A 25,948-nucleotide genomic window follows, 5' to 3' on the forward strand; every position below is an offset into this window, starting at 1 on the left:
TGCATTTTGTCCGCCTATGGTTCTGCTGAGCTCGGACTTTCCTTTTGTTTTCTTTCCCTCCTGCCTTCCGTTTTCATGATTCTTCAGCATTCTGGGTGCTTTTGTGAGGTGCAGGTTAAAAGTACAAGCTGTCAATGCTACAAATGCTGCCATGCTGTCTGTGAATGCCCGAGGGGAGCAAACTGGGACATTTCCCAGTGCGTCCCCTCCTGCCCTGTCCCGCTAATCCCTGCACAGGCTCTTGGTGGAGGCACTCAAGCCAAAGCCTCTCGCTGCCGTGTTTGCTCCTGGTGTTTGCCAGGACTGTGCCATTGGAAAGGGGGTGGCTGGGCTGGATCTCTGCCCTTCCCCGGACAGTGGGGTGTCCCACTGCACTTTGAACCCTGGAAGGAGGCTTGGCGGAGGCTGCTGGCTCTCTGCCCACCCCTGACACTCGAGTGGAGACGGAACCGGCTCCACAGCACCTCTTGCTGTGTTCCCTGTGGGAGAGAGGGTGGGAGTCTGTGGAGCAGGATGAGGCACCTGCTCCGGGCTGGCTGCTTCCAGCTGCTGCCCTGGCAAGCTGGGCCCTGCACTCGCAAGCTGACTGTGACCACTGCAGTGGCTGCCTCACACTGCAGCCCGTGGCTCCGGGCTCCTCTGGCTGCCTCCAGCTCCTCACCCAGTGCGTCCAAGGGGTTCCTCCAGCCCCCGATCCCGGGGAGCAGGGCCCCTTGCTGCTGGGGCTCACAGTTCAACGTGCCCCCCAGTGCCCTGCTCGTGGCCCGGCCCGTGGGGGTCTGCTCCATGATGAGACTCCCCGTGCAGGCGTCGGCGCAGGGACTGGACGCGGCGTTTGTCGGTGTCCCGCTGGATACAGGTACATCCAACCGGCCGGGAGCCAGGTAAGGGTGAGCCGTGGGGAGCTGGTCCTTCACTCTGGCACAGCTCTCCTCTGCTGAGAGGAGTGCTGGGAACTCTGCCCGGTGGCTTTTCCAGCTGCGCCATTCCCCAGGTTCGGCCCACGTCAGATCCGCGCGGAGTCAGCCATGGTGAGGAGGTACAACAGCAGCACCGGGGCTGCGCCTTTCGACTCCCTGCGGGTCGCTGACATCGGGGACGTGAACGTGAACCTTTACAACCTGCCCGACAGCTGCCGCCTCATCCGAGAGTCCTACCAGGAGATCGTGGCCTCTGGCTGTGTGCCCCTCACCTTGGGTAAGGACCATGTGTCCACCTGCTCAGCCAAACTCCTCCTCTTCCTCCTCCCTCCCATCATTCAATCCCAACACAGCAGAGGGTGAGTGATGCATCCATCCCCTGCACAGGGCGTTGTGCTGTGTCGTGGGTAAATGCACGGGCTCTCTGCTGGACTGACTGTTCTTTGATGCCCCTTCTAGGTCAAAAATGATGAGGATGGGTCAGTCTGTAAATACAGTCAGTAACGTGTTTTTGGTGTCCTGCAGAACCAGACCAGGACACATCCCTTGTGTTCATCCAGCTGTGGGCGTGCCTGGCTTTGCATGAGGCCTCATTTGGCCACATGTTCAAGTTTGCAGCTGTCACAGCTTGGCATTGCTAAAGGAAGAGAATGTGTAGAGTAACGAGGGGCAAATCACCAGTTACAGCATCCTCAGAAATGGATCATGTGTCTATTTATAAGCCCAGTTAAGGGTCCTGCTCCACTGGCTGTCCCTGCTGGCAGTCCTGCATCTCTGGTCCTCCCCAGGAGGAAAGAGGAGAGAGGAAACAACCTGCACTCAGGAGCCTCAGGTTTTCCTTCGGGAATAAAGCTCTGGAGTGTATAAATAAATGCAGGATAAATGCAAGGAGGGAAAAAAATACCTGTGAACAAAGGTAATGAGTGCTGACCAGCTCTTGCAGTGTGTTACCCCCTCTTCCCTGTTCTGCTGCAGGTGGAGAGCACACCATAACATACCCAATCCTGCAGGCCCTGGCAGCAAAGTAAGTTTTTAACCTGGAGGTGTAAAATAAGGACCTGGGAAGCGCCTCAGGAATGCCCCTGGTTTGCTCTCCACGCGGTGGGCAGGGCCATTGTGCACAGGGTGGGGACTAACGCGTCCACCCTGTCTGGAGTAGACACGGTCCCGTGGGCCTGGTGCACGTGGATGCTCACACGGACACCGCGGACACGGCCCTGGGGGAGAAGATCTACCACGGGACCCCGTTCCGGCGCTGTGTCGAGGAGGGGCTGCTGGACTGCAGCCGCGTGGTGCAGATCGGCATCCGAGGCTCCTCCTACGACCCTACGAGTACAGCCGGCAACAGGTGAGGGGATCCACTGCCGGGCGCTGCCTGCTCTCCCTGCCATGAATAGGCCCCGGTCGTTAATGTTCCTTGCCGTCAGCAGGGATATAATAAATGATAAAAAAACAGATGCATTTAAATAATATAGTATAATAATATGTAATAAATATATATTATATGTATTAATTATAATTTTATATAATCTATATATTTTATATGCTGTATATTTATAATGCTGTATAATATAGCATTATAAATATATAAATATAGTAAGTATATTAAATATATATTTATATGCCATATATTTATAATTTATGCTATGATTATAAATGCTATATATTTATAATAATATCCAGAAATTTGTACTTATAATTTTTGTATAATTTAAAATTTATATATTATACAAGTGTAATATATAAATATAATATGTAAATATATAAATATATTTGATATAAATATATAGTAAATATATATTAAAAAGTATATATAAATATATATATTAAAAATGCATAAATAAAATACATGCATTTTTTGCATCTTGTCCCACGTCAATGGCTGGGTAGGGAGTAAAAAAATGTGGAGAGGGAGTGGCAGGTGCTTCCAGGAGCACCTCTGCAGCTCGGCCCTGGGGTGAGGGTTGATCCCACCAGAAATCCCCAGCGGTGCAGGGGATGCTCCTCTTTTCCCTCCTTTCCCTGAGCAGGTGCCCGTGTGTCTGTGTTCCTGCAGGGTTTCCGGGTTGTCCCAGCTGAGGAGTGCTGGATGAAGTCCCTGGAGCCGCTGATGGGGGAGGTGAGGGCACAGATGGGGGACAAGCCCACGTACATCAGCTTCGATATCGATGGATTAGACCCCGCGTATGCCCCGGGCACCGGGACCCCGGAGATAGCTGGGCTCACACCTGCACAGGTAAGGGGACTCCAGGGAATGCAGCTGCATTTCCCACTGGGAAAGGCATGTTTTTGCTCCCAGGTCATGCCACCAGCACAGCAAAGCGAAGGCTAAGGAAGGCCTGGGAGCGTTTCCTTGTGTTGGTGAGGAAGGGAAGTGTGGAACTGATGAGATTTGGTCTGTAGAGGTTGGGTTTCCTTATATGAAAATGGGGAAAGCAGAGCCCTGACTGCTCCACCAGGTCAGATGTTTCTTGATCCCAAATCCATTTTTTTCCTAGGCTTTGGAGATTATTCGTGGCTGCAAAGGCCTGAACATAGTGGGGTGTGACCTTGTGGAAGTCGCACCAATGTACGACGTCTCTGGTGAGTCTGAAGATCTCTAGAGTAAAACATGTGCCTGGCAGAGGCAGCCACGAGTGAAAGCCATTGGATATTCATGGATTTTTTTTTCCCTTGTTTTGTCTTTTTTTAGGTAACACAGCCCTCCTGGGTGCAAACCTACTGTTTGAGATGCTGTGTGTTCTCCCAGGAGTGAGGACACTGTGAGGGTAGTTCCTGCCTGCTCCAGGACAACTCTGCTCCACGTCCCCAGCCAGGCTTTCCATGTCCCTTTCCCCTCATCCAGCTGCAGCCAATGTGGGCTTTGCAGCACAGAATAAATGCCATTTTCCACTAGTAAAGGTAATTTTAAGCCAAGAAGCTGTAGGGAGCAGATGGGTTTGGACACCCCATTTAACTGGGGTCTGGAGCTTTGAAATTGGTCTGGTAAAGGGACAGATGAGGCTAATAGTGTTTGGCCTCTGCAATTACTCACCCAGCTTACAGGACTCCTGGCAAAACTCACTGGTAAAGGGTTTCTTCCATTAGGATGTGGCAGCAAGACAATGACTATAGAGGAAGGGAGGGCAGCAAAGGGCATCTGGGGATCCTGCTGAGCATAGGGGGATGTTTGACTGAAGTTCCTGCTGGTGGAATAACCAGGAGTTTCCTATGGCAGGAGTGGTTTAATCACTCCTGGAATTTCTGAGCCGACGTGGAGGTGAGGTTAGTTTGTACATGGAAACACAAAGCCACCTCATCACACATTAAAATAAGTTTATTTTGGTTGCGAACCTGTAATTGTCTTAAAACAAAATGACATAAGTGCCTGTTCACAAATACAAAACCAAAATCAAAACAAAACAAAAAACAAAACAAAACAAAACAAAAAAATAAAAAGACAAGTTTGCCAAATAAGTTAATTCCCCCCCTCCCAGTATCAAAAGTGCAAAATAGGTACCTAGTTTTCAGTCCTACTTGTCAAGCTGCGCTCGTGTCCTGGCTCCTGGCTGCTGTGGGTGAAGGGCAGAGACAGGGGGAGGGAGGAGTTTGGGAACAACCTCCACTCTGGGGCCTGTGTCCCTTCGCCTCAGCCCCGAGCGCTGTGCCATCGCTCGGGTCTCACTAGGACAGTGCACTAGGACCAAATTTCCTCAATCTTTGGATTATGAACCACCACGCATGGAACAGAATCACAAGGGTTAGAAAATGATGGGGGGTGAGGGCTCATGGCTGCTGGGAGAGCAGGGGCAGATCCCGGGATGAGCAGCTCTGACCCTGCTCTCCAAGACAGCAAATACCTGGAGCGCCACGCTGGCACTAAAACCTACTAAACCAGGGGTTAGAGCAGCTTGGCATTCGCTTCAACCCAGGAAAAAGGGTTTCCATAAAACAGAAACCAGGGGCTGTGCTCCCATCCAGCCAAACCCAGCAAGGTGGACTGCTGCAAGCGCTCCTTCAACTCGACTCTGGCTGAAAGGGGAGGTTACCTGTGCTAAAAAGAAAATAAAAAAGGACTCTGGCAGAATTTGAAGGCTGTAAAGCCTTCTCTCTTTCCTCGGGGCAGGGCTGAATTCCCTTGCTGTAGCACAACTAGGCACTTTTTTTCATGGATTGAGGCTTTTCTACTGGATTCTGACCAGATGAAGAGATAGCAGAGACCCAGAGAATATTCTTTTGCTTTTGCAAATGTTGAAGAAGTTATGTGGAGCCTTCTGGTGGGCTAAAACATATTCCAGCCACATCCTGCATGGGAAAAGCACAGGAGTAGACAGCAATCGCTCCAGCCAAGTGAAAATGAAGTCTAGAAGCATCAGGCTGGTGTTTTGTTCCCCCTCTGCTCTCCTTCAGCAGTTTTTGTGCACCTCAGAGTTCCTGGGCAGGGAGAAGACCTCGCCTTCCTTCCTTCCTTCCTTCCCTCTACTTTCTGGGGCACAGAGTCTGCCGGGCTGGAATTAATTAACCTCACATAGGGTTAGTTGGTAGCCTTTATCTGAAGTACATTTTACAGGGGTCTGAGGTACCTGCAGGGTTCAGAGCACACCAGTCTGCTCCCAGGATGGGAGGAATGCAGTGAGGCAAGGCTTTGGGAGCAACTAGGGCATGTAGGCAGTGCAATGACGAGCATTCCCATCTTCCCATGGGATCGGCAGCTGGCTCAGAGGTTGGCACGTATTCCTACTGACTGGCTGCTCTGCTAAGATGGTCACTAAGGTGGCAAGGGCTGAGTTTGGAATTAACACCATGTGCTCTGAGGGCTCTGTGTCAGGTTCAGAGCCCTGTGGCAAAGGCCACCTGCTCCCATCCTTGCACTTTGGCAGTGCTGGAGCCTGACGGTGACGGGATCCATGGAAGGAGACTTGGGTGACAGCATCGGCCCCAGAGCAGCGAAAGGGAAGCACAAGCCTCACAGGATTTCAGTCCTGGCCACAACGAGAAGCCCTGCTGCCTCCCTTGATTGCTAGAAGGTTAAGCAGCCATGAGGCTGCTGCTCGCCCTCCCTCCACCTTATCCAGGGCCACCCTTTCCCAGCAGTGTTGGAAGTGGCTGTTGGGGCACTGCTACAGCAAAGCACCATCCAAACCCTGTTCTAGCCTCACACAGACTTACAACTTCCAAAAGACAAAAAAAAATAAAAAAATCCAAGCAAACAAACATAAAGCCAAGGCAGCAGCCTGAGTGTGGAAAAATAGAGGTTTTGGGCAAGAAGGAAATGGGCAAGAGGTGGAAACGGGCGAGAGGCTGAAACCCAACACCTCAACCCCACACCTAAACCAAAAGGAGCTTCACACACACGCGACGGTCTGATGATACAGCACTTCTGGGGCAACATTTCAAGAATACAATCGTTGAAGGATGAGGTTCCTTGATACAAAGGAAGGTTGGTTTGTACTACAGCTGGAAGGGTGTTTGCAAGGAGCCCAGGTGACTCCCTGGCAGCTACGTAGAGGTTCTTTTACACATCTACTGGCTCATAGCAGCTTACGCCTACAATCTGAGGACGCAGGTAAAGTTATGGCTCTAGGATACATCGTCTAAAATCGACAGAAGCAGAAAAGGCATCTGAAAAATCAACGTGACATTTAAATGGCTCAACACTTCGACAGTATTTACGGCCGTGCAAAACCCTTTTCCTTCCCAGTTACGGTTCAGCCGGTGAAGCTGCACGTGGAACTAGGACACGAGGAGCACGAAACATGCAGATCACCCACGAGCCCGCACCACAGGTGAGTCCCAGCTACAGATTTGCTACAAGGGAGATGATCCTGACCGGACTCTACATCACTTACCACGGGGAAAGCCAAGGAAGTACAACTGCCTGGCAGGAGGAGGCCTTTTGAAAGGGCAGGGCCTGGGAGGGTCTGCAGGGTCTTGCCAGTGTTACACCATGCACTGCACCATGGGCTAAGCACACGGGGACAGGGAGAGAGAGAACCGAGACCCGACCTGCACCACTGGCCGCGGGCTGAGAGAAGTCACAGGGTTTTTCTTCAACTGAGGTAAAACAAGAGATGGAACAGGGGTGACTTGGGAAGCAGATGTGGCGGGACAAGAAGGGAAAAACAGATTTCTTGGCTCTTCGGTAGGACGGCGTCCAAGCGCACGATGGGTCAGTGGAGGGCATGTGGGTGTGCTTGGCTGCGCTCCCGGGCTCCGGACGTGGGGAGATATGTTTTAGTCTCCGGCCCCAGGAGGGTTCATCTAAAACCTAAGGTCCATTCATCACGCTTGTTTGTGTATTCCTGGAAAGAGCTGTCCTTTGTCATCTTCATAAAAAGTTTGTCCCTTAGAATCTCTGTAAAATCCCTCAGTCTAACGCGGGCCACGAGGGGATGTAGAACCTCTGTAAGGAACCCTCCAGGAGGCGTTCCATCCAGAAGGACAATTTGTGTAATTTGTTTTTAATGGATCTAGATCCTGGGCTGCAGGAGGGTTTCCCTCTGGCTTCCGCGTGTAGTGAGGCATCGTAATCCTCGCACGACCCCAGGGTTCCCCCCTCGTCCCCTGATCTGTGAGGCTTAAAGAGGCAGAAATATTTCTTGTGGCCGTTTAGAGCCAGGACATAGCCCGTGTAGTCGCGCTCCAGGAAATGCTTGTCATACTGGTTTGGGATGGGGGCTGCATCCTGTGCAAACTCCAGCAGGTACTCCAGCCACTCTCGGTGCTTGTCCAGGCTGAGGAAGGAGAAATGAAGAGAGCTGCTCCTGGGAAAAGAGCAGAGAAGACAGTGGGATTAGCATGTGTCCTGAGCAAGGCTGGATTCCTATGAACAGGCAAGGACTTGTCAGCAAGGGCAGGGCAGAGCAGTGTTGCTGCAGCTCCTTTTCCAGCACAGGTGACGCTTGCCCAGTGTGCAGCACTGTCGTGCTCTCTATCTGATGAAACATGGGTACAGCCAAAGTGGCAGCAGCACCAGACCCACGTGGCCACCATCACCGAGTCTGGCCAGGAAAGGCCACTCATTTTTTGGCAGCTCATTGCCACAGATGAGCACAGAGGCTGCTCGCCAGAAATGTTTCCTCTTGGCAATGGAGCCGACCCTGTTCCTCCTGTGTCGCCAGAGCTGCCTCACACAAGTTGTTAACACAATAACAGAAACCCAGGAGAGGCCCCAGCCTACCCTGTAAATGTGTAGACTTCCAGGGCGAACTTCTGGAGCAGGGGGGTTTTGGTCGAGTTGGACAGGATCAAGACGACGTTCATGTGGCCCGGCCTCAGGCGCACCAAGTTACTGGTGTAGTTGATGTCCGTCAGCTCAGTCACCTCAACAAAGCCCTTTTTGGGAATCCTGCTGCAGCAAAGCAGTGACTGAGTGAAAGGGGGGCAAGGGACCAGGAGCGACTGAGGACAGAGAAACTGTGACCGTGTTCCTCAGCCTGTTCCCGAGCCATCCCTGTGCCCAAAGCCAGTTTAACTGGTACAACAGCCCAGTTTGGATCTTCCTCAACAAGTGGGTCAGACCTTTACCTTTTCCCCAAGCATACTGTCTGGTGCAAACTTGGTGGGAATTCTTTAATAACCAAATTAATGTCCCCTTGTCCTTGCTGGCTGGGTCTTGGCTCACACCGCTCCTCCCCCCCTGGCTGTGCCTGTGCTGCTCTGCACAACAACTGCATTATGTCTGTGCAACTCTGGCACTTCTCTGCTCTCCGCTAATTCTCCCTCCACAGACACCCCCTGAGCAATGTTTCCACAGAAAATACTTCTGGAGGAATTAGAGGGAACCTGTTACTCTCTTTGCTGAAGCTCACGTCGTTCTTTTCCGTCTTTGTGGCGGTTTCTTCTTTCTCCGAGGGCTGAGAGTCCCTTGTGTCGCTCGAATCACTGTGGAGGAAGGTGATTTTGTGTGTGTTTAAGGCCCTGGGTTGGACTGAGGAGCCACCCCCGAGGGCATTTTGGTGTGCACTCACCTGAAAGCCTGAACAATAACGGTGCCAAAGAGAATGAAGAGCGCGGAGAAGAGCAAGGACAGCAGCGGCATCATTTCTCGCCTGAGGGGAAGATGTGCAAAGAGCAGTCTGGCCTGTAAGTTCACATTTTCTGCCTGAATTCCAGTCCCTGTCTACCTCAAATAACACGTGCTTTCCCCAGAAACTCAGCTTGTTTCTCAGGGTCTTAAAGACCATCAAGTTTTTGAGTGCTATCCTGCTCCCACCCAAAAGAGGCAGCTAAAAATGGATCTATTTTAAAATAAGGTGACAGGGAAGCAGTGAAAACCCACAATGGATGCCCAGACTGTACCAGTTACTGTGAAACAAACTGTCCCAGCTGTCTGAGATGTAGTCCAGCGTGGAGTAGAGCCACCGGATAACGAACACCTGTTTGAAAAGAATGAAAAGCAAAAAACAAATGACAAACCCATTCTGCACAGCCCCAACATGACTCCTATCCTGTGAAAATGAGCCCAACCCTGGGCCAAATCAGCTTCAGAGCAGGTAGTGAGCTTCCTTCCTTGAGCAAGAAATCTTATAAGAGTCTTGCCTTGGAATTTTAAAATACAAATAACGCCTGTGAACAGCCATAATGGGACTGTCCACATCCATAACACAGACATCAGACAGCTGGAAAGGCCACGGACTTACAGGAGCGAGCTCATCATTCAGGTCTGCCACGACAGTCTCTGATGACAGAAGGCCAGGGTCCGTCCTCAGCTGGTCCAGGAGATCCAGGAGGATGAAGTTGTCCTCCTTGCTGCCTTGCCAGGCCTCCTCCAAGGCTTTGTAGGCAATCTTCCCCGCGTTATTGCGCCTCTCCAGAATGACCACCTGGATGAGCCAAGAACGTGGCAGATGTTAGAGAGGAAGGGGCTTTTTTCTACATAGATGTTCTCTTTCAAACCACTGCCCAGAATTAGGTGTCAGATCAAGGTACAAGAGTGATGTAAATTAAATGACAGGCTAAAAGAAGGGATTAAAAACAAAAGGAAACCCTCACAGCTGATCTTCCCCGATACTTCTCATCATCCATCAGCAAGGCGTCTGCAAATTCCGGCTGCCGTTCGTTATAGATGTACACAAACTTCAGTGTGTCTTTTGTGTTGGCCACAGCAAAAGTCAAAAAGGCCTCATAAGCCTCAGCAAACTTCTCTCCTTCTCCAGTAAGCAAGACCACGCAGTGCCTGGGTGATACAACAAGATGGGGGATTAAGAGCCGTTGTGGACACAAGAGGAAATGACCACCCTCTTTCTGCTAGTCAGAATCATCCCAATGAGGCAGAAACCTCTCTGACACCATAGATACTGAGCATGATCCAATGCAGTCATTGCCCTTTTCCCTTAGAATCAAACCAAAGGTGGCTTTAGGAGCAGCTCCAGAGCCTCAAATCAGGAGGACATGCCACTTACTTCCGCTGTCGGTGAGACTTCTTGACGGGACACAGCTCCTGGAACAGCCTCTGGTTGGTGAGTCTGGCCACCATGAGGAACTTATTCTGAGAAAGGAAGTCATCAATGAGCTGCTTCTTCATCTCTCGTGCCTGGCAAGGACAAAGAAAGCAGAGGTCAGACCTGAGCAAGTGAGGAGAATAAAGCTGTTGGGTGTTCCTGTCTGAAGCTGGGGAAGGCTGCTGGCCATCGCAGTCCTTGCTGCAATCACCCAAGGTGTTGTGAGGCCCCAAGACTGGGAAGCTACCTGTGTCCACCTTCCTTAACAGGTCAGACACCAAAACTAGAGCCTGCCAAGCTTCCTCCCTCCAAACATTTGCCCTCTTTGTCTACTGAAGCCAGAGTTTACGCTGAGAACGAACACACTTTACCCCAAAACACACCAGTGACAAACCCCTCATCTCCAGCTCAGCCAGGAAACCTCCACGCCTGTTTCCCATGAGCTCTTGGAGAGGGCTCTGAGCGGTACCTGCACAATGTCAGCGGGCCGGTCGATGTGCTCCTTGAAGACCATCATGGTGGGACTGTAGACGTTGATGTTGTACTGACTGGACAACTCTTCAGTGCCTCGGAGCCCGACGTACACATACCCAAAGGACAGGTAGTCTCGGTAGGCAAAGGCAGTCAGCTGGATGGGGAGAAATCCACAATGTGTGTTGGTGGTGGAGAGTGAACGTTTTCTCCCCTGAGTGCCTGTGATGACTTTGCTCTGAGAATACATCCTGCTGTTTGAATGTCATTGGGCTTGTACTGCAAAGAGGTACAAGCCCTTCCTCTCCCTTGCTGAACCGTGCTTTGAGTTCTCTCAGTCAATGTGCTGGGAGCCTCCATGGATCCACAGTTTTATTTACAGTCTGACATGGGGTTTCTCAGGAAAAGGGCTTTGCAATAACACAAATGAGACATGCCACAAACGTCTCTCATTCCTAACAAAGGTCAGTATGCACCTGTGTTGCTGCTACCTCCAAAACCCACCCACACCTTCACATCCATGTAAGGTACATCCAGGTCAGGACAGGGAAACAGACTCCTAACAAAGCTGGTCACCTGGCCATGCTGTTTCTGATGAACACAAATCACCATGCTCTCCTAGAACCAGCCAATGGTGTTTGGAGGCATTGGTTGACCTCTAGTCACAGCAATGGTGCATTTTCTTTTGGAACATCTGGATTTATAAACAAGTCAACTTGGCAGTGACAGAAATCACTTTACCTTGTATAGTAATGGCACAACTGGCATGTGATCGAACAGCAGGACGTGGGGCTTGTTGTCCTTCCTCCAGTCAGAGAGAAAGCGGATGTAGTTTTTATCTGTAATCTTTAAACAGAACAGGAAAGTCAGTTTAACCTCTGAGCAGTCAGGCAACGCTCCACCATGAGCTGTCTGAATGAGAACTGAGCCTGAAAAGGTGTCCAAGTGTTGCAGAAAGCCGACTGTGAGTTGGTCTTTCCAAGAGGTATTCCTGATTAATGAATGAATTAAAACCATCACTCTCGACCCACTCAACTCTCTCAGTTATTGCAGCCTCTGTCAATGCCATTCCAAGTCAATGCTGATGGCACTGTCATTCTTGTAACTGTTTGTTTGGACCATATTCTTTATATATCTGTATCTATATCTAATGGGAGGCCAAGGGTTAACAGGCACCTACCAAACCTGAGCTTCATCAAACCTGCTCTAGTACCTCTCTGACCTAGAGGAAGGAGATAAATGGCTCCATTAACTGTGGAAGGGGAAACAGATCCCACTTTTGGGGTGAGAACTCCAACACCCAGAGGACAACAAGTCAAATCTGTTGGGAAAGGCAGCCCTTGCTGAAGACCCCAAATGAAAACAAGGTGAGGTGAACAAGGCTGCAAGAAGGGGACAGGCAGGTGAGTGCACTGTGGGGGCTGACCCGGCCACATCGCCCTGAAAGGAGTGGTGGGTGCTTTAGGACTCCACCAAAAATCACTGGGCAAGGCTGAAATGCAGGAATATTTTATCAGTTAGGATAAAAATTATTTTACTTATAACTTGGAAGGGCTCAAGCTGCCAGCTCCACTTTCAAAGGTCCGAATCAAAACCGGACAAAACAAACAACAGGTCGGTGCGTTTTAGGAGACACCACCTGGGAGTTAGTGAGTGGTCTTTAATTGGCTGGATGAAATGCTGAGAAAGGAGAAGGGAAGTGAAATCCAGCAGGTTCCTAACCTAGGGATAACCTTGGTAGGGTCCTGGCAGCTGTGGGGTGTCACAGCTGGGGGGCAGTTGGCACTCGAGCCCCTGGTGTGACCATGTAGTGGCAGGATCAGCCCTTTTGCAAGGAGAAGAGTTATGGAGCCACGGGGTGTGAAAGCTTTCGACAGCTCCAGGGTTTGGAGCTTCGTGATGCAGATCAGCTCAGGGCCCGAATTAAACAGATGAGCCACCAAAACAGCCAAGGAGAGAGAAATCTCCAGGCAGGCAGGAGAAGCAGCATGTGACACTCCTGCTGGAATGTACCTTTTCGACAAGATTCCCTGGCAGAAGGTTCTCCACGAATTGCCGCAGGTTTTCCCGAATGACAGCGTTGTGGAAGAAGGTTATTTTCCCGTTAATGAGCCCCAGCAGGGTGGGAGTGCTGTGGGCACCCAGGTGGTGGGCGAGGCGCCGCTCGTACCCCGCGTGCACGACGCCGATCCCCACTCCTGGAAAAGGAGAGCAGCAGCTTCAGGTGAAAGATCCCCAGCAAACCCAGTGGAAAACTGACCACCTGCTCCCTTTCCCAGCACCCCGGAGTTAGTCATGTTTGGGAAAGCATTAGGATAAATCTCTGAGGAAATCTAAAGGTTAAACAGAGTCCTGCAAAGCTGAAGGCCAACGCTGGATGCGCACACAGCCTCATCCTTACCCAGCGCCTCCAATTCCTGAGCGACTTCCTTCCACACGGGCTCGATGTGGATGCAGCTGAAGCACCAGTCCGAGGTGATTTTGATGAGGTAAGGTTTCTTGAAACTGTCCGGCACGATTTCATTGATGTAGTGGGAAAAGTGGAGCAAATACTTCTCGTCAGAGGTGTCGCGTCTCTCGGAATTGAAAGGGAAGTGGAAGAAGGACTCGTCGAAATAGAAGCCGTCGTGGAAGCGATGGAACTGGCGATGCTGGTGCTGAGAGAAGCCCTGGCTCTCCCCAGCATCTCCATAGCGATCGAAGTTTGCCCTCTTTTCCTCGTTGGAGAGAATCTGGGAAGTAGATGATGGAAAAACCATGAGGGGGAACTGTCCTGACCATAATCCCTTTGGATTTCCCATGTGGGAAAAATAGTCTGGAAAAGGGAACTATCACATCCCTCCAGGCTCACTGTGGTAAATAGGGGTAAAAAAAAGCCAAAGCTTAAAGAAAAGGAGCTCCTAAATCCAGACTGTTGTACCCACTTCTGACACCAACAGCTTCTTGGGATGAAACATCCCACGCTGGGATTCCCTCTTTTCTGGAGCAGCTTTTGCTGGTGTCTCTTTGAACCTGGACGGTTTCCTTGGCACATCAGAAAGTGACAAAAATGTCACCAAGAAGGCAGGAGCCCCATAGAGAAACTGCATTTTTTTTTGGCAGGGAAAGAAGGATTTACTTTTATTTCCTTGGGCTCGGCTGCCACAAACTGGGGTGGCCAATTTCCACAGCGATGTGTCAATAACTACTACTGAGAATAATTTGAGGTAACCAAAGCCCTGTGATGATTAATGTTGCTTACATCACCCCAAAATGCTTTTAAGTGCATGTGACACGAACAAGACACTGCCCAGCCAGGCAGGGCTCAGTGAATACTCTCTCCTCCCTCCTTTGAGGCTTTTTAGCCAGGACAGGGCAGGCCTGTACCAAAATATTTGCAGCAGAGGCCACGCTGGTGACTCCAGTGCCTGTGTCAACAAAGCTGAGCAAACTTTTTGGGTGGGTAGCGTCCACCTCTACAGGGTCAATCACCTTTCCCATGTAGAAATACACAGGAAAAGCACAGGAAAAATAAGTTCTCTTAATGTTAACAACAGCAGGAGTTCATAAGCAGCACGTGTTACCTCGTAGGCCTTGCTAATCTGGATGAATTTGTCTTCTGCTCCTGGGTCCTTGTTTTTGTCAGGGTGCCTACAAGGCAGAACCAGAGGAAAAGGGGTCAGTGATTCCCTGGAGGGCACGGGGAGCTGTCGGCCTCTGTTTGGAGGCGAGCAGAACATGGACAGTTACGACGTGCAGTGGTATCCCCGAGGCTGAGATCAGATTTATACCCAGCACATGCTGTCCCTATCCAAACCCCATCCCAAAACGCAGCACTGGGATGTGTGTGGTGTGCCTGTGGACCTGTGCCTCTGTCTGATCCATCACCAACAGCCCAAGACAAGGGAGCATGCCTCTTTCCTAGCAATGGCTCCCTTGGCTGCTGCCCCACACATCTACTGGGTTCTTCCTTAAATCACCTCCTGCCACAGCCCTTGGGGATGTGTCATGCAAGACAACAGCTCTGGGTGAGGCTCTTTCCCCAGGCGATGCCTCAAGCCTGCCCCTCATCACACACATGGATGCAAGTGGTGTGACATTTGTGCACCTGATGCCTTTCCCTCCCACAGCACGGGGATTGGGTTGCCCTTGGACGGTGACATATCAAGCTGAGACTTAAACCCTGGTGTATTAAAAGTTCCCTGTTGAGTAAGGGAGAACTTTTTATCCCCATAGCCGGACTCTGGGAGAACTTTTCCCCCTTGTAACCAGACTCGAGAAGAACTTTCTTCCCCATAGCCAGACTCCAAGAGAACATTTTCCTCCAAAGCCTGACTCTGGGAGAATTTTCCCCCCACAGCCAGATTCTGGAAGAACTTTCCCCTCTGTAGTCAGACTCCAGTAGAACTTTTCCCCCCATAGCCTGACTCTGGAAGAACTTTCCCCCCTGTAGCCTGATTCTGGGATAACTTTTCCCTCCATAGCCAGACTCTGGGATAACTTTTCCCTCCATAGCCAGCCTCTGGAAGAACTTTCCCCCCTGTAGCCTGATCCTGGGATAACTTTTCCCCCCAAGAGCCAGCCTCGAGAGGGTTTTACAGCACAGATCGCTGGCGCGGGGGCACCTGCCCGGCTTCAGGATGGCGAGGGAGCCCCGGCGCTGCTTCCCGACCTCACCCGCGCTGCACAACCCGGCGAGGCAGCTCAGCATCCCCGCCGGGCCGTGCCCGGGCTGCAGGGCGGGGGTGGGAAGGGGCAGCACGTACCATTCCCGGGCGAGCCGCTTGTAGGCCTTCTTGATGTCGGCCTGGCTGGAGCCGCGGCCGACCCCCAGCACGCGGTAGGGGTCGAAGTCCCCCGGCGCGGCCGCGGGCAGGGCCGGCAGCAGCAGGAGCAGCGGCAGCAGCGGCAGCAGGAGCATCCAGGCGGCCCGTCCCGGCTCCATGTCCGGCGGGGCCCCGCGGGCGGAGGCAGCGGACGGGCCGCCCTTCCCTCGCCGCCGCTTCCGGCGCGCCCGCCGTGCCCATGGAGACCCCGCGGCTTCCGGGGACGCGGGCCCGGAGCGGCGGCCCGGGCAGGGCGAGCTCGGCTGGGGCCGCTCCGGCGCTGTGTGTGGTGCGTTAGGGGCGATAATGGTGGCGTGCGAGGACACTGAGGGCGCTTGGTGTGTTCGGCTGGAGGAGACTGAGGGGAGACCTCACTGCAGTTCCAGCTTGCTGAGGAGGGGCAGGACTGTGTCCGGTTCTGGGCCCCTCAGTTCAGGAAGGACATTGAGGGGCTGGAGCAGGTCCAGAGGAGAGCAACAAGGCTGGGGAAGGGACTGGAGCACAAGTGCTGTGAGGAGAGGCTGAGGGAGGTGGGGCTGTTCAGCCTGGAGAAGAGGAGGCTCAGGGGAGACCTCCTCACTCTCTGCAACTCCCTGACAGGAGGGGGGAGCCAGGTGGGGGTTGGTCTCTTTTCCCAGCCAACGATCAGCAAGACAAGAGGGCTCGGTCTCAAGTTGTGCCAGGGGAGGTTTAGGTTGGATATTAGAAAGAATTTCTTTACAGAGAGGGTGATCAGCCATTGGAATGGGCTGCCCAGGGAAGTGGTGGATTCTCCGTCCCTGGAGATTTTTAAAAAGACACTGGATGTGGCACTTAGTGCCATGGTCTAGTAACCACAGTGGTAGTGGATCAAGGGTTGGACTTGATGATCTGGGAGGTCCCTTCCAACCCAGCTGATTCTATGATTCTATGATTCTATGACTGAGCTCTGCTCTGGGGGGAGCAGGGACAGCACCCAGGGAATGGCCTGGAGTTGGGTCAGGGGAGCTTTAGGTTGGATCTCAGGAGAAGGTTCTTCCCCCAGAGGGTGGTTGGGCACTGACCAGGCTAAGTAGACTAAGTGCACAGCACCAAGGCTGCCAGAGCTCCAGGAGGGTTTGGATGATCCTCTGGGGCACAGGGTGTGACTCTTGGGGATGGGCCTGTGCAGGGCTGAGGGTTGGACTCCATGATCCTTGTGGGTCCCTTCCCTCTCAGCATATTCTCTGGCTCTGTGATGCTTTGGTTTTTTGCTAAGTTGTGTTTATCCGAAATCAAGGACTTTTTTCTTGTCTCATGCTTTGCCAGTGAAGAGGTTCACAAAGGAAGATAGGAGGGACCATAGCTGGGACAGGTGACCCAAATTGTCCAAAGGGATGTTCCACCCCATAGAACATCATGCCCAGTATATAAACTGGGAGGAAGTTACTGGGAATGGGCTGATTTGGGTTTGGGAAGGGGGGTCTGGCATTGGTCAGTGGGTTGTGAGGTAAGCAATTGCATTGTGCATTATTTGTTTTTCCCTTTTTATTATCAGTGTTATTATAATTTACCATTGTTACTGTATTTTACTTTATTTTCAATTATTAAACTGTTCTTACCTCAACATACAAGTTTTACGTTGATTCTCCTCCCCATTTCACCAGGGTGAGGAGAGAGGGGGGATGTTGAGCGGTTCTTAATTTCCATCTGGGCTTAAAACCACGACAGTCTATTAGGGAATGTGGGTTGGATGGCAGTGAGGTGGATCAATGGCAGAGTTCAGAGGGATGTGATCAGTGGGTTCAGTTGGAGGCCCGTAGTCAGTGGCCTTCCCCAGGGATCAATACTGGGTCCAGTCTTATTCACCTTGTTTATCAACAGGGAATGTACCCTCAGCAGGTTTGGTGATGATACAGAACTGGAGGGAGTGGCTGGTACATCTGAAGGCTGTGCTGCCTTTCAGTGGGACCTGACAGGCTGGAGAATTGGGCAGAGAGAATCCTAGTGAGGCTCAACAAGGGCAAGTGGAGGGTCCTGTACATGGGCAGGAATAACCCCAAGTACCAGCACAGGCTGAGAGTGACCTGGGAGAAGGACCTGGTGGACAACAAGCTGTCCCTGAGCCAGCAGTGTGTCCTGGGAGCCATGAAGGCCAGGGGGATCCTGAGGTGCCTTAGGAAGAGCATTGGCAGCAGGTCAGGGAGGAGATCTTGTCTCTCTGCTCAGCCCTGGGGAGGCACATCTGCAGTGCTGTGTCCAGGTCTGGGCTCCTCAGGACAGGAGGGATGTGGAGCTCCTGGAGCAGGTCCAGCAGAGGCTGTGGAGATGACGAAGGGACTGGAGCATCTCTGTGACCAGGAAAGACTGAGAGACCTGGGGCTGTTCAGCCTCCAGAGACACTGAGAGGGGACCTCAGCGATGTCTGTCAGTGTCTGCAGGGAGGGGGCAGGGGATGCATGGACCAGGCTCTGCTCGGGGGGTCCAGCAATGGGACAAGAGGGGAATGGTCCGATACTGACGCACAGGAAGTTCCACCTGAACGCGAGGAAGAACTTCACAGCGCGGGTGACGGGATCGCCCGGAGAGGGCGCGAAGTCTCCATCCCTGGAGATATTAAAAAATAAAAATAAAAATAAAATAATAATTAAAAAAAAAATTAAAAAAGGGCGGAATCCCGTGCCATGTGCTGGACCATCCCGGATCTGTTCCAGTGTGTGATTCTGTTCCGGGCAGCGAGAGGCGGTTCCGGGGCAGGGCGGCGGTTCCGGGGATGGAGGAGCAGCAGCGGCGGGCGCTGCGGCGCGGGCGGGCCCGGCTGGTGGCGGCGCTGCGGGTGGAGCCGCTCTGGGACCCGCTGGAGCGGCGCGGCATCTTCACCCGGCCCATGCTGGAGGAGCTGCAGGTGGGCCGGGGAGGGATCCGGGCCACTGAGCACCGGCGGTGGCCGTGGGAGGGCTCCGGGTGGCCGAACACCGGCGGTGGCCATGGGAAGTGGTTCCTGTGTGCCCTGAACCCCGGTGACAGTCCTGGGGGTGGCCCTTTTGTCATCTCGCCCCCATGACAGGCCCTGTGTCCCCTCACTCTGGTGACAAGCCTGCTGAGTGGTCCTCGTCCCTCCCCACCCCGAGCCCTGCAGAGAACCCCCCACACCTTGTTCCTTCTTGTCCACGGTCCCCGGTAGTGCCGGGCGTGGGGGTTCGTCCTTGAGTCCCCATCGCAATCTGGTGACAGGGCATTCCCATTTCCCCTCTCGGTGACAGGTGGCAGGCCTGGGGGTGTTATACCTTGTCCTGCCCGCCAGTGACAGCCTGGAGATGCCTGTTTGTCCCCTGGGGGTGTTATACCCTGGCCTGCCCACCAGTGACAGCCTGGAGGTGCCTTTTTGTCCCCTGGGGGTGTTTTACCCTGTCCTACCCACCAGTGACAGCCTGGAGGTGCCTGTTTGTCCCCTGGGGGTGTTTTACCCTGTCCTGCCCACCAGTGACAGCCTGGAGGTGCCTGTTTGTCCCCTGGGGCCAGGCTGGGAGTGCTCCCTCCCCCGTTTGCCTCCAGACCCCACGGAGGGCTGCATGTCCCCACGGTGATGGTTGTGGGTGGAGGGGGGTCAGGGCTGGGTCTGTGTGACTGTGTCCACTGGGTTTTGATCTTGTTCACCCTGTGTCCACGTGCTGGGTGCAGATCCCACATTTCCCCTCCCTGGGACCAGTCGGAAGGGCTGCCCGGGTGTTGCGTGAACATGTGTTTTCCTGGGCTTCCCTCCTCTGCAGAGCGCCGGCAGCCGAGGAGACCAAGCCCGGCAGCTGATCATCGACCTGGAGACTCGAGGGAAGCAGGCTTTCCCCATGTTCCTCTCCATCCTGCGGGACACAGGGCAGGGTGACCTGGCGGACATGCTGGTCCAGGAGTGCCAGTCCCCGCCGGCGGCGCCGCAGCTGCTGGACCTGCGGCCCGTGGAGCTGGAGCTGCGAGGAGAAAAGCAGCATAAAAGTTAGTGCCAAGAGTGTGGGGGATTTTTTTTGGCAAACAGGAGCATGGTGGGTGGCAGCTGGGATCCGTCTTGTCGTGGGCAATAGTCTGTGAAGTCCTGATTTTTATTATCCTGGTAGAGGTGAGCATGCAGAGCTGTTGGGAGAATCATCAAATCCCGGAATGGTTTGGGTGAGAAGGGACCTTAAAGCTCATCTTCTTCCACCCCCTGCCATGGGCAGGGACAGCTTCCAATAGCCCAGGTTGCTCCAAGCCCTGTCCAGCCTGGCCCTGAACACTTCCAGGGCTGGGGCAGCCACAGCTTCTCTGGGCAGCCTGTATGTCCCACTTTCCAGCAGTGGAAGCTTTTAAGCTCAGACTATACACACGTTAGGACCACCCCCTGTATTTTTGTCCCATGTCATTGCAGATGTGACCCTTCCCGAGCGTTTGTCCTTTCCAGTCCAAGCTGAGAGCGAAAAACCTCGAACACCTGTGCCAGCCCAGGGTAAGCTGCATCCCAGGCTCTTCCAGAGAGATAAGCATGCCAAAGGCTCATTTCCAGCAAGGTGGGAAGGGGGAATTGTGTCAGGAAAGATTGATGTGAAGTCTGGGAGGGCAATGCCTTGTTGTGGAATGTGGTGAGCTAAATCCCATGTCTGTTGTGTGTTGTAGGTTCTGCTGTTGACAAGAAGAGCCGTGACCTGGTTAGTATTTGGGTAGGCTGAAAGTGTTCCCTATTGGCCAAAAGCTGTGTGCCTCATGGGTGGCTCCCAAAAATATCCCTGGAAGGGCTGCTTCTCTCTTTGTGTTACCTGAGCAATTGCTCTGAGGTTGATGCCGCTGTAATGGGGCCAATCGGCTTGGAGTGGGTCGACCAAGCCAGATCCTACTTAGGATTACCACAGTGGTAACACAAATTCTTCCCTCCTTCTGGTGAGGTTTGATAATGATGCCTTAAAAAAATTCCCAGAAACTTCAGCTTGCTGTTGGAGATACCACTGGGTGAAGCAACAGCCAGTTTTCCGCAAAGGTTTTCCCCAATTTAGTGGGTTGTTTTGTGTTCCCAGCTGCTGATGAGAATGTGTGTGTGGAGAATGGATGCTCCTCCCCATCCCTAGGGATTAGAGAAATGAAAAAGCTTGAAACAAGCCACTTTAAGGGCTCCCATCCCACTGGATTAGCCAGCAAGCACTTGGAAAAAGAGGGAGTTCAATTGTGACATGTCCCTGCCAGGTTTATGAGCTGAAAACAAATCCCTGTGGGTACTGCCTGATCCTCAACAACGTCACCTTCTCCAGAGACTCGAATCTGTCGACCCGAGTTGGCTCCGACCTCGACTGCGAGAAGCTGGAGCGGCGCTTCAAGGCCTTGCACTTTGATGTCCTGGCTCGGCGGGATCTGAAGGCTCAGGTGAGGCTGGCTGTGTCCTGCTGCCACAAGGGATGAGAGGTGAGCCCCTGGAAGTGATGGGAACATGTTAGGGGATGTAACCCCACGCCAACAGCACGGGGCACACAAACAACCACTTGCATCCTCTTATTTTACTGTTGTGCTGTGATTGCGGGAGGAAAGAAGACCTTGCATGTTTTCAGCCTTCTGCCTGATTGTTGAATCCTGGTTGTGATTTGTAGGGTAATAGGTGAGGCTGTGTTTTGGGGATAGCTGGGACAGCACTGGGGCTGTGTGATTTGTGTGTCTGTACAGCCCTCAGCTGTTGTTTGAGGTGGTGAGGGGGGAGCTTGATCATCCGCAGTGGCCTCTGGAAATAAAACGTGGTTCTCTGCTCACCCCCCGCTCCTGGTCAGAAGCAGCAGATTTCAGTGGATAAATCATGTGGAAGTGTGTTTTGGTTTGTGTTGCTGTGTTGTAAAGAGTGCAGAGAGGTGAGAATTTTGTGTGATTAAAGCAGCCGATGTTAAATAAGGGCAGATACATAGAAATACGTGCTCTCTGCTGGTGGCTTTTGCCACCTGTCCTTGGGACTCACCTTATCCCATGGCAGAGTTCTTCCAGGTCCTTCCATGCCCAATGAGAGCAGGGCCTAGCAGTAATTTGTAGTATGGTTCAAAAAACTCTTTTTGTGATGTTTCCCACGTAGGAAATGGTTTTGGAGCTGCAGAAGCTGGCGCGGAGGGACCACAGCGCCTTGGACTGCTGCATCGTGGTCATCCTTTCCCATGGCTGTCAGGTGGGTTCATCCCATCTCTCCCTTTTTTCCTCAGGCGTGGAAGGGAGGTCTCATGCAGGGCAGGAGGGAAGAAGTGGTCTGTCATTGCAGCCTTGTATCTGGGTTAAAGAAAATAGGAGCTTCTCCGGTGTAGTCTGATCCAGTGTTGCCTGTGGACAAGTGTTTCTGTTGGGAAGTCGGGGCAAATAATTTGGAACTGAACAACTGGCAGAGAGTGAAGAGAGTATGCTCAGCCTCGTACTGTGGTTGTTCACAGAATCATGGAATATCCTGAATTAGAAGGGACACACAGGGATCATTGAGTCCAACTCCTGGCCCTGCACGGACACCCCAACAATTCCACCCTGTCCCTGAGAGCATTGCCCAAATGCTCCTTATCCTCTGGCATCTTGGGGCTGGGCCTGAGGAGCCTGTTCCAGTGCCCAACCACCCTCTGGGTGAAGAACTTTTCCTGATATCCAACCTAAACCTTTCCTGATACAGCTTCGTGCCATTAGTTAGTCCTTCCAGTTCCTCCAGCTCTGATGGGGAGATTCTATGAGCAGTAAAGCCTGTTTATTCCCAGTCAGAGCTCTTGAAGGATAAGGAGAGGAGAGGGAATGTTAAGAAAATGGTGTATGGTACATGCCTGTTGTCCCAGAGGATGAAGAACTCGGTTGCTGGAGGAGGTGGGATAGGAGTTGGATAATAGAAGTTGGATTGCTGGATTTTAGTGTGTTCCAAATGACTTCTGGGTGTCCCCTCGCCCTGACTTGGCCACAGGAATTTTCACAACCACCAGGATTTGTTGTGGCCACAAAAGACCCAGTGGGAAATGGGCTCCCTCATCACCAGCCCTCCACCCCCATTACTAGCTCCTGCATTTTCCTCTTGCAGACGAGCCATATTCAGTTTCCTGGAGGCGTTTACGGAACGGATGGAAAACCCATTCCCATAGAAAAGATTGTGAACTATTTCAATGGGTCCAATTGCCCAAGTTTGAGAGGAAAACCCAAACTCTTCTTCATCCAGGCCTGTGGTGGAGGTGAATCTTTGTCTTGGCTCCGGTAGCACTGGGCTTTGGAGATATGGTTAGGCTGTGGCTTTGATTCCCGTTCTGTTGGTTGCCTGTCTCTCTCTCCAGCTGTCTTCTCACTCCAGCTGTCCCTTCTTTTACCATATACTGAGTGGCTGCTCCAGCTCTTCGGCCATGAGGTTGGTGTGGAAACACGAAGTGAGGAATTTTGTATGAAACACCAATGGCTGCAAATCGACCAGCGCAGCCAAAAAGCCTTGTTTTGTTCTAGAGCCTTTGTCCTTTTCTTTCGCCATTTTTTTCTTAACGTTGGATGTACAATTGTGGATCCCTTGGGTGGGGTGAACATCAGGAACTGTCTCACTGCTGCTTTTTGCAGAACAAAAAGATCGAGGCTTCGTAGTGGATTGCGATTCACCCGAAGATGAAACTCCTGGAGCTTCTTTGGAATCAGATGCGACTCCTTTTCGGGCTCCGTCGGGTAATGTGGATGAGCCAGATGCCATTGCCTGTTTGCCCACACCCAGCGACATCTTGGTCTCCTACTCAACTTTTCCAGGTGACAGTACTTTGCTGGGCACAGGGGAATTAGCAGAAAAGTCAGAGCTTCATAGCCAAAGTCAGCAGCAGTTCAGGGCAACAGCTCCATTGGGGCGGCAGGAACTGAGCAGGATGAGAACAGAGATGGGCTTTGGCCTAACATTCTCCTTTCTCTGAAGGTTTTGTCTCCTGGAGGGAGGCGACTGGCTCGTGGTACGTGGAGACACTGGACAGTGTGCTGGAGAGATATGCCCCTTCAGAAGACCTGCTGAACATGTTACTGCGGGTAAATGTCTTTTTTTTGCCTTCTTTTTGTGGTCGTGATGAAGGAAATAGTCAGGAATGTGATTAGTCAGGGTGTGGAGGCCTACAATTAAAAAAAGAATGAGGATATTGAGTGTTGACTTTAGGGATGGGCTAATTGGAGGTACTGCAGAGAGATTTAATTACGAAGAAAGTGTCTGGCCTCAATCTGCCAAAAATCACCATGAGGTTTCTCCAGCGAGGGGTAATCCTGGCAATACAGGCTTTAATCTTTCCAAGGAAGTTGCTTAAAATGGTGCAGCTTGTCCCATCCTCTAAATCCAAGCTGATGGGACTTGGGTGCTGTCAGGAGCGTGTTCTGGGGCTGGTGGATGGGGTTTGGATGTCATTGTGCTGCTTCAGCAGTTAGCAACTGCAAGGGAAAAGCACGAGCCCCTCTCTGCTGGCTGGTGTTCAGTGTAAGGAAACCACCTTGGGGAAGTGACAGGCATGACTGGAAGAAAATGGGTAGAAAGGAATTTGCTTTTAATTGAATTCCCAAAGGGAAGGAGGGAGTTCTGGCTCATACCAAGAAGCACCTGCCAGAGGCAGGGGTTGGTGGTATGGCTGAGGTTTCTTGAAAGCATGTTCCCCTGAGTTCACTTTGCCTTTGCCAGCAAAAATGTCTCATATTAAGAGCCCTGCCATCTCTCATGTCCATAGTCCCATTCCTGACCCCGGTTCCCAAGTTTCCTACAACAGTCAGGAGAGCATCTGCTCCCCAACCACTCTCCCTCTGTTCTCAGGTGGCAAACGCTGTCTCAGCCAAGGGGAGCTACAAGCAGATCCCAGGATGTTTCAACTTCCTCCGTAAAAAATTCTACTTCATGTGTGACTGACACTGGGGCTCCGAGGTCCCTGCCCAGTGTGAGAGTTCCTTCCCTGGGGCCGGGTGAAATCTGTGCTTGCCACGACTCGGCGTCGATGCTCCCGTGGATTTTGTCTGTCTCTCGAGATATTTGTCTGGAGAAATGTGATCTGCGAACACTGTCCTTGCTGTGAAGTTGGGCTGAGGTGGAGATCGTGCTGTGCCCATGGGATTGGAGCAGGAAGCCCCTTTTCTGGGGTACATGCCGGCCTGGAGCCTCCAGAGCCAGAGGAGAGCACCTCTGGCTCTTCACGTGGCCACACTCGGTCTCAGAGTGTTTTTCCTTGCTGATTCTGATATTTGTGTCCTCTGCTGCCCGGGTGACTGATTGATGGGATCAAGTTTGGCCCTAGGTGTACTGGGATGAGTTTTGCCATCAGTGTTTCTAATAAATGCAATGAAAAAGCAAATCTTTTGCTGTATTCTCTCCTCTGTTCCATCTCCTGATTGCCATTTTAGGACATTCCAAAGGCTCCTCTGAAATGGGAAGAGCAGGAGGACCTTAGCTCATGTAAATTTTTAACCCCTGCTGTTACTGGGAGAGTTTCTAGTGTGGCTGTGCCAGCCTGTGGAGCAGGCATCCTCCTCCTTCTGAGGAATCAGTTGGGTGTTAAACAGGAGATACAGCAGGAAACTGATGAGGATTCTTTGGAATATCAGAGCTGAGGTAAATACTTGCCCTCAGGAGCTGCTGCAGTGACTGTTTCAGGTCAGAAACCCTGGATGTGTGTGGGATTTTGGGGGAAAAGGAATCCTCAGAGCAGCTCTCAGGAGGTGCAGCAGTCTTAGGGGAGGTGTGTGCTGCTCAGGGGCAGTCAGTAGGTATTTCCATGTTTCTTCTTTGGGAAGCATTTCTGATACTTCTAGGCAGTTTTGTGCCACAGGCAGAGCAATTCCCAGCCTGGGGTTTGGGTTTTGGTGAAGGGATGGCTGGGAGTTAGGAGCAGAGGGCAGGGAGCAGGATGGTGAGGGAACTGCCTGCCCCAAGTGAGGGGAATTGGGGGCAGGCTCAGGTTGAGCCAATTAGGGTGATGCTGGGGGTTGAAAGGCCATGGCCAGAGTGAGACAGAGAAGACCAGCTTTCTGTTCTGGTCTCTTTTCTGGTCTCAAATCCTTGTGGTGAAGCCAGAAAACTTGGCTGGGAACTGCCAATGCCCATTGTTTGCACTGCTGGGGTAAGTGAAGCTGTTTTTAGGTACCACTGGATTGCAGCATCCTGCTGGAGATCTATCTCACTATGACCCCCCAGGACCATCCAGCCAGACTCCAGCCCCTCTCCCATCAAACCACCAGCCAAACCTCGAGCCCTTGGGCTTGACGATGGCCATGGCTCTGCCCCCACCTGAGCACTTTGTGGGATTTCTGACCACCCCAGCCTCCCCAGGACCGATGCACGATGGGGGGGACTCTCCCCAGCACAGGGGCAGAACCCCAGGACCACAGGACACAGCCCTGGGTTTCAGTTCCACCACAACCCCTCCAAAGA

The 25,948-nt window shown here is 52.2% G+C and overlaps 3 protein-coding genes across 3 annotated transcripts; 2 read left to right on the top strand and 1 right to left on the bottom strand.

The window, feature by feature from the left end:
- The first annotated feature begins 296 nt into the window (after positions 1-296).
- On the top strand, positions 297-4,358 carry AGMAT (agmatinase). The gene is given in 8 exon segments (XM_027702898.1): positions 297-884; positions 995-1,197; positions 1,896-1,944; positions 2,080-2,234; positions 2,237-2,268; positions 2,977-3,156; positions 3,419-3,503; positions 3,613-4,358. Coding segments are annotated over 8 exon segments (1,149 nt in total). The 5' UTR covers positions 297-513; the 3' UTR covers positions 3,687-4,358.
- A 359-nt stretch (positions 4,359-4,717) lies between these two features.
- Positions 4,718-15,773, bottom strand: DNAJC16 (DnaJ heat shock protein family (Hsp40) member C16). The gene is made up of 14 exons (XM_027702880.1): positions 15,559-15,773; positions 14,377-14,443; positions 13,215-13,545; positions 12,827-13,011; positions 11,555-11,659; positions 10,812-10,970; positions 10,304-10,434; positions 9,894-10,077; positions 9,542-9,724; positions 9,201-9,277; positions 8,870-8,950; positions 8,685-8,783; positions 8,080-8,250; positions 4,718-7,663 (listed from the first exon to the last, which is right to left on the bottom strand). Exons 1-14 carry the CDS (start codon positions 15,735-15,737, stop codon positions 7,267-7,269), a joined length of 2,349 nt encoding a protein of 782 aa, XP_027558681.1. The 5' UTR covers positions 15,738-15,773; the 3' UTR covers positions 4,718-7,266.
- A 2,576-nt stretch (positions 15,774-18,349) lies between these two features.
- On the top strand, positions 18,350-24,872 carry CASP9 (caspase 9). The gene is made up of 10 exons (XM_027702891.1): positions 18,350-18,481; positions 19,347-19,566; positions 19,976-20,053; positions 20,221-20,252; positions 20,782-20,958; positions 21,647-21,736; positions 22,613-22,760; positions 23,131-23,310; positions 23,471-23,577; positions 24,341-24,872. The coding sequence occupies exons 1-10, from the start codon at positions 18,350-18,352 to the stop codon at positions 24,431-24,433; spliced, it is 1,257 nt and encodes a 418-aa protein (XP_027558692.1). The 3' UTR covers positions 24,434-24,872.
- The last annotated feature ends 1,076 nt before the right edge of the window (positions 24,873-25,948 follow it).

This window comes from Neopelma chrysocephalum, unplaced genomic scaffold (assembly GCF_003984885.1).
Source record: "Neopelma chrysocephalum unplaced genomic scaffold, ASM398488v2 Primary Assembly neopelma1_200, whole genome shotgun sequence".
In the NCBI taxonomy this organism is placed as follows: domain Eukaryota; kingdom Metazoa; phylum Chordata; class Aves; order Passeriformes; family Pipridae; genus Neopelma; species Neopelma chrysocephalum.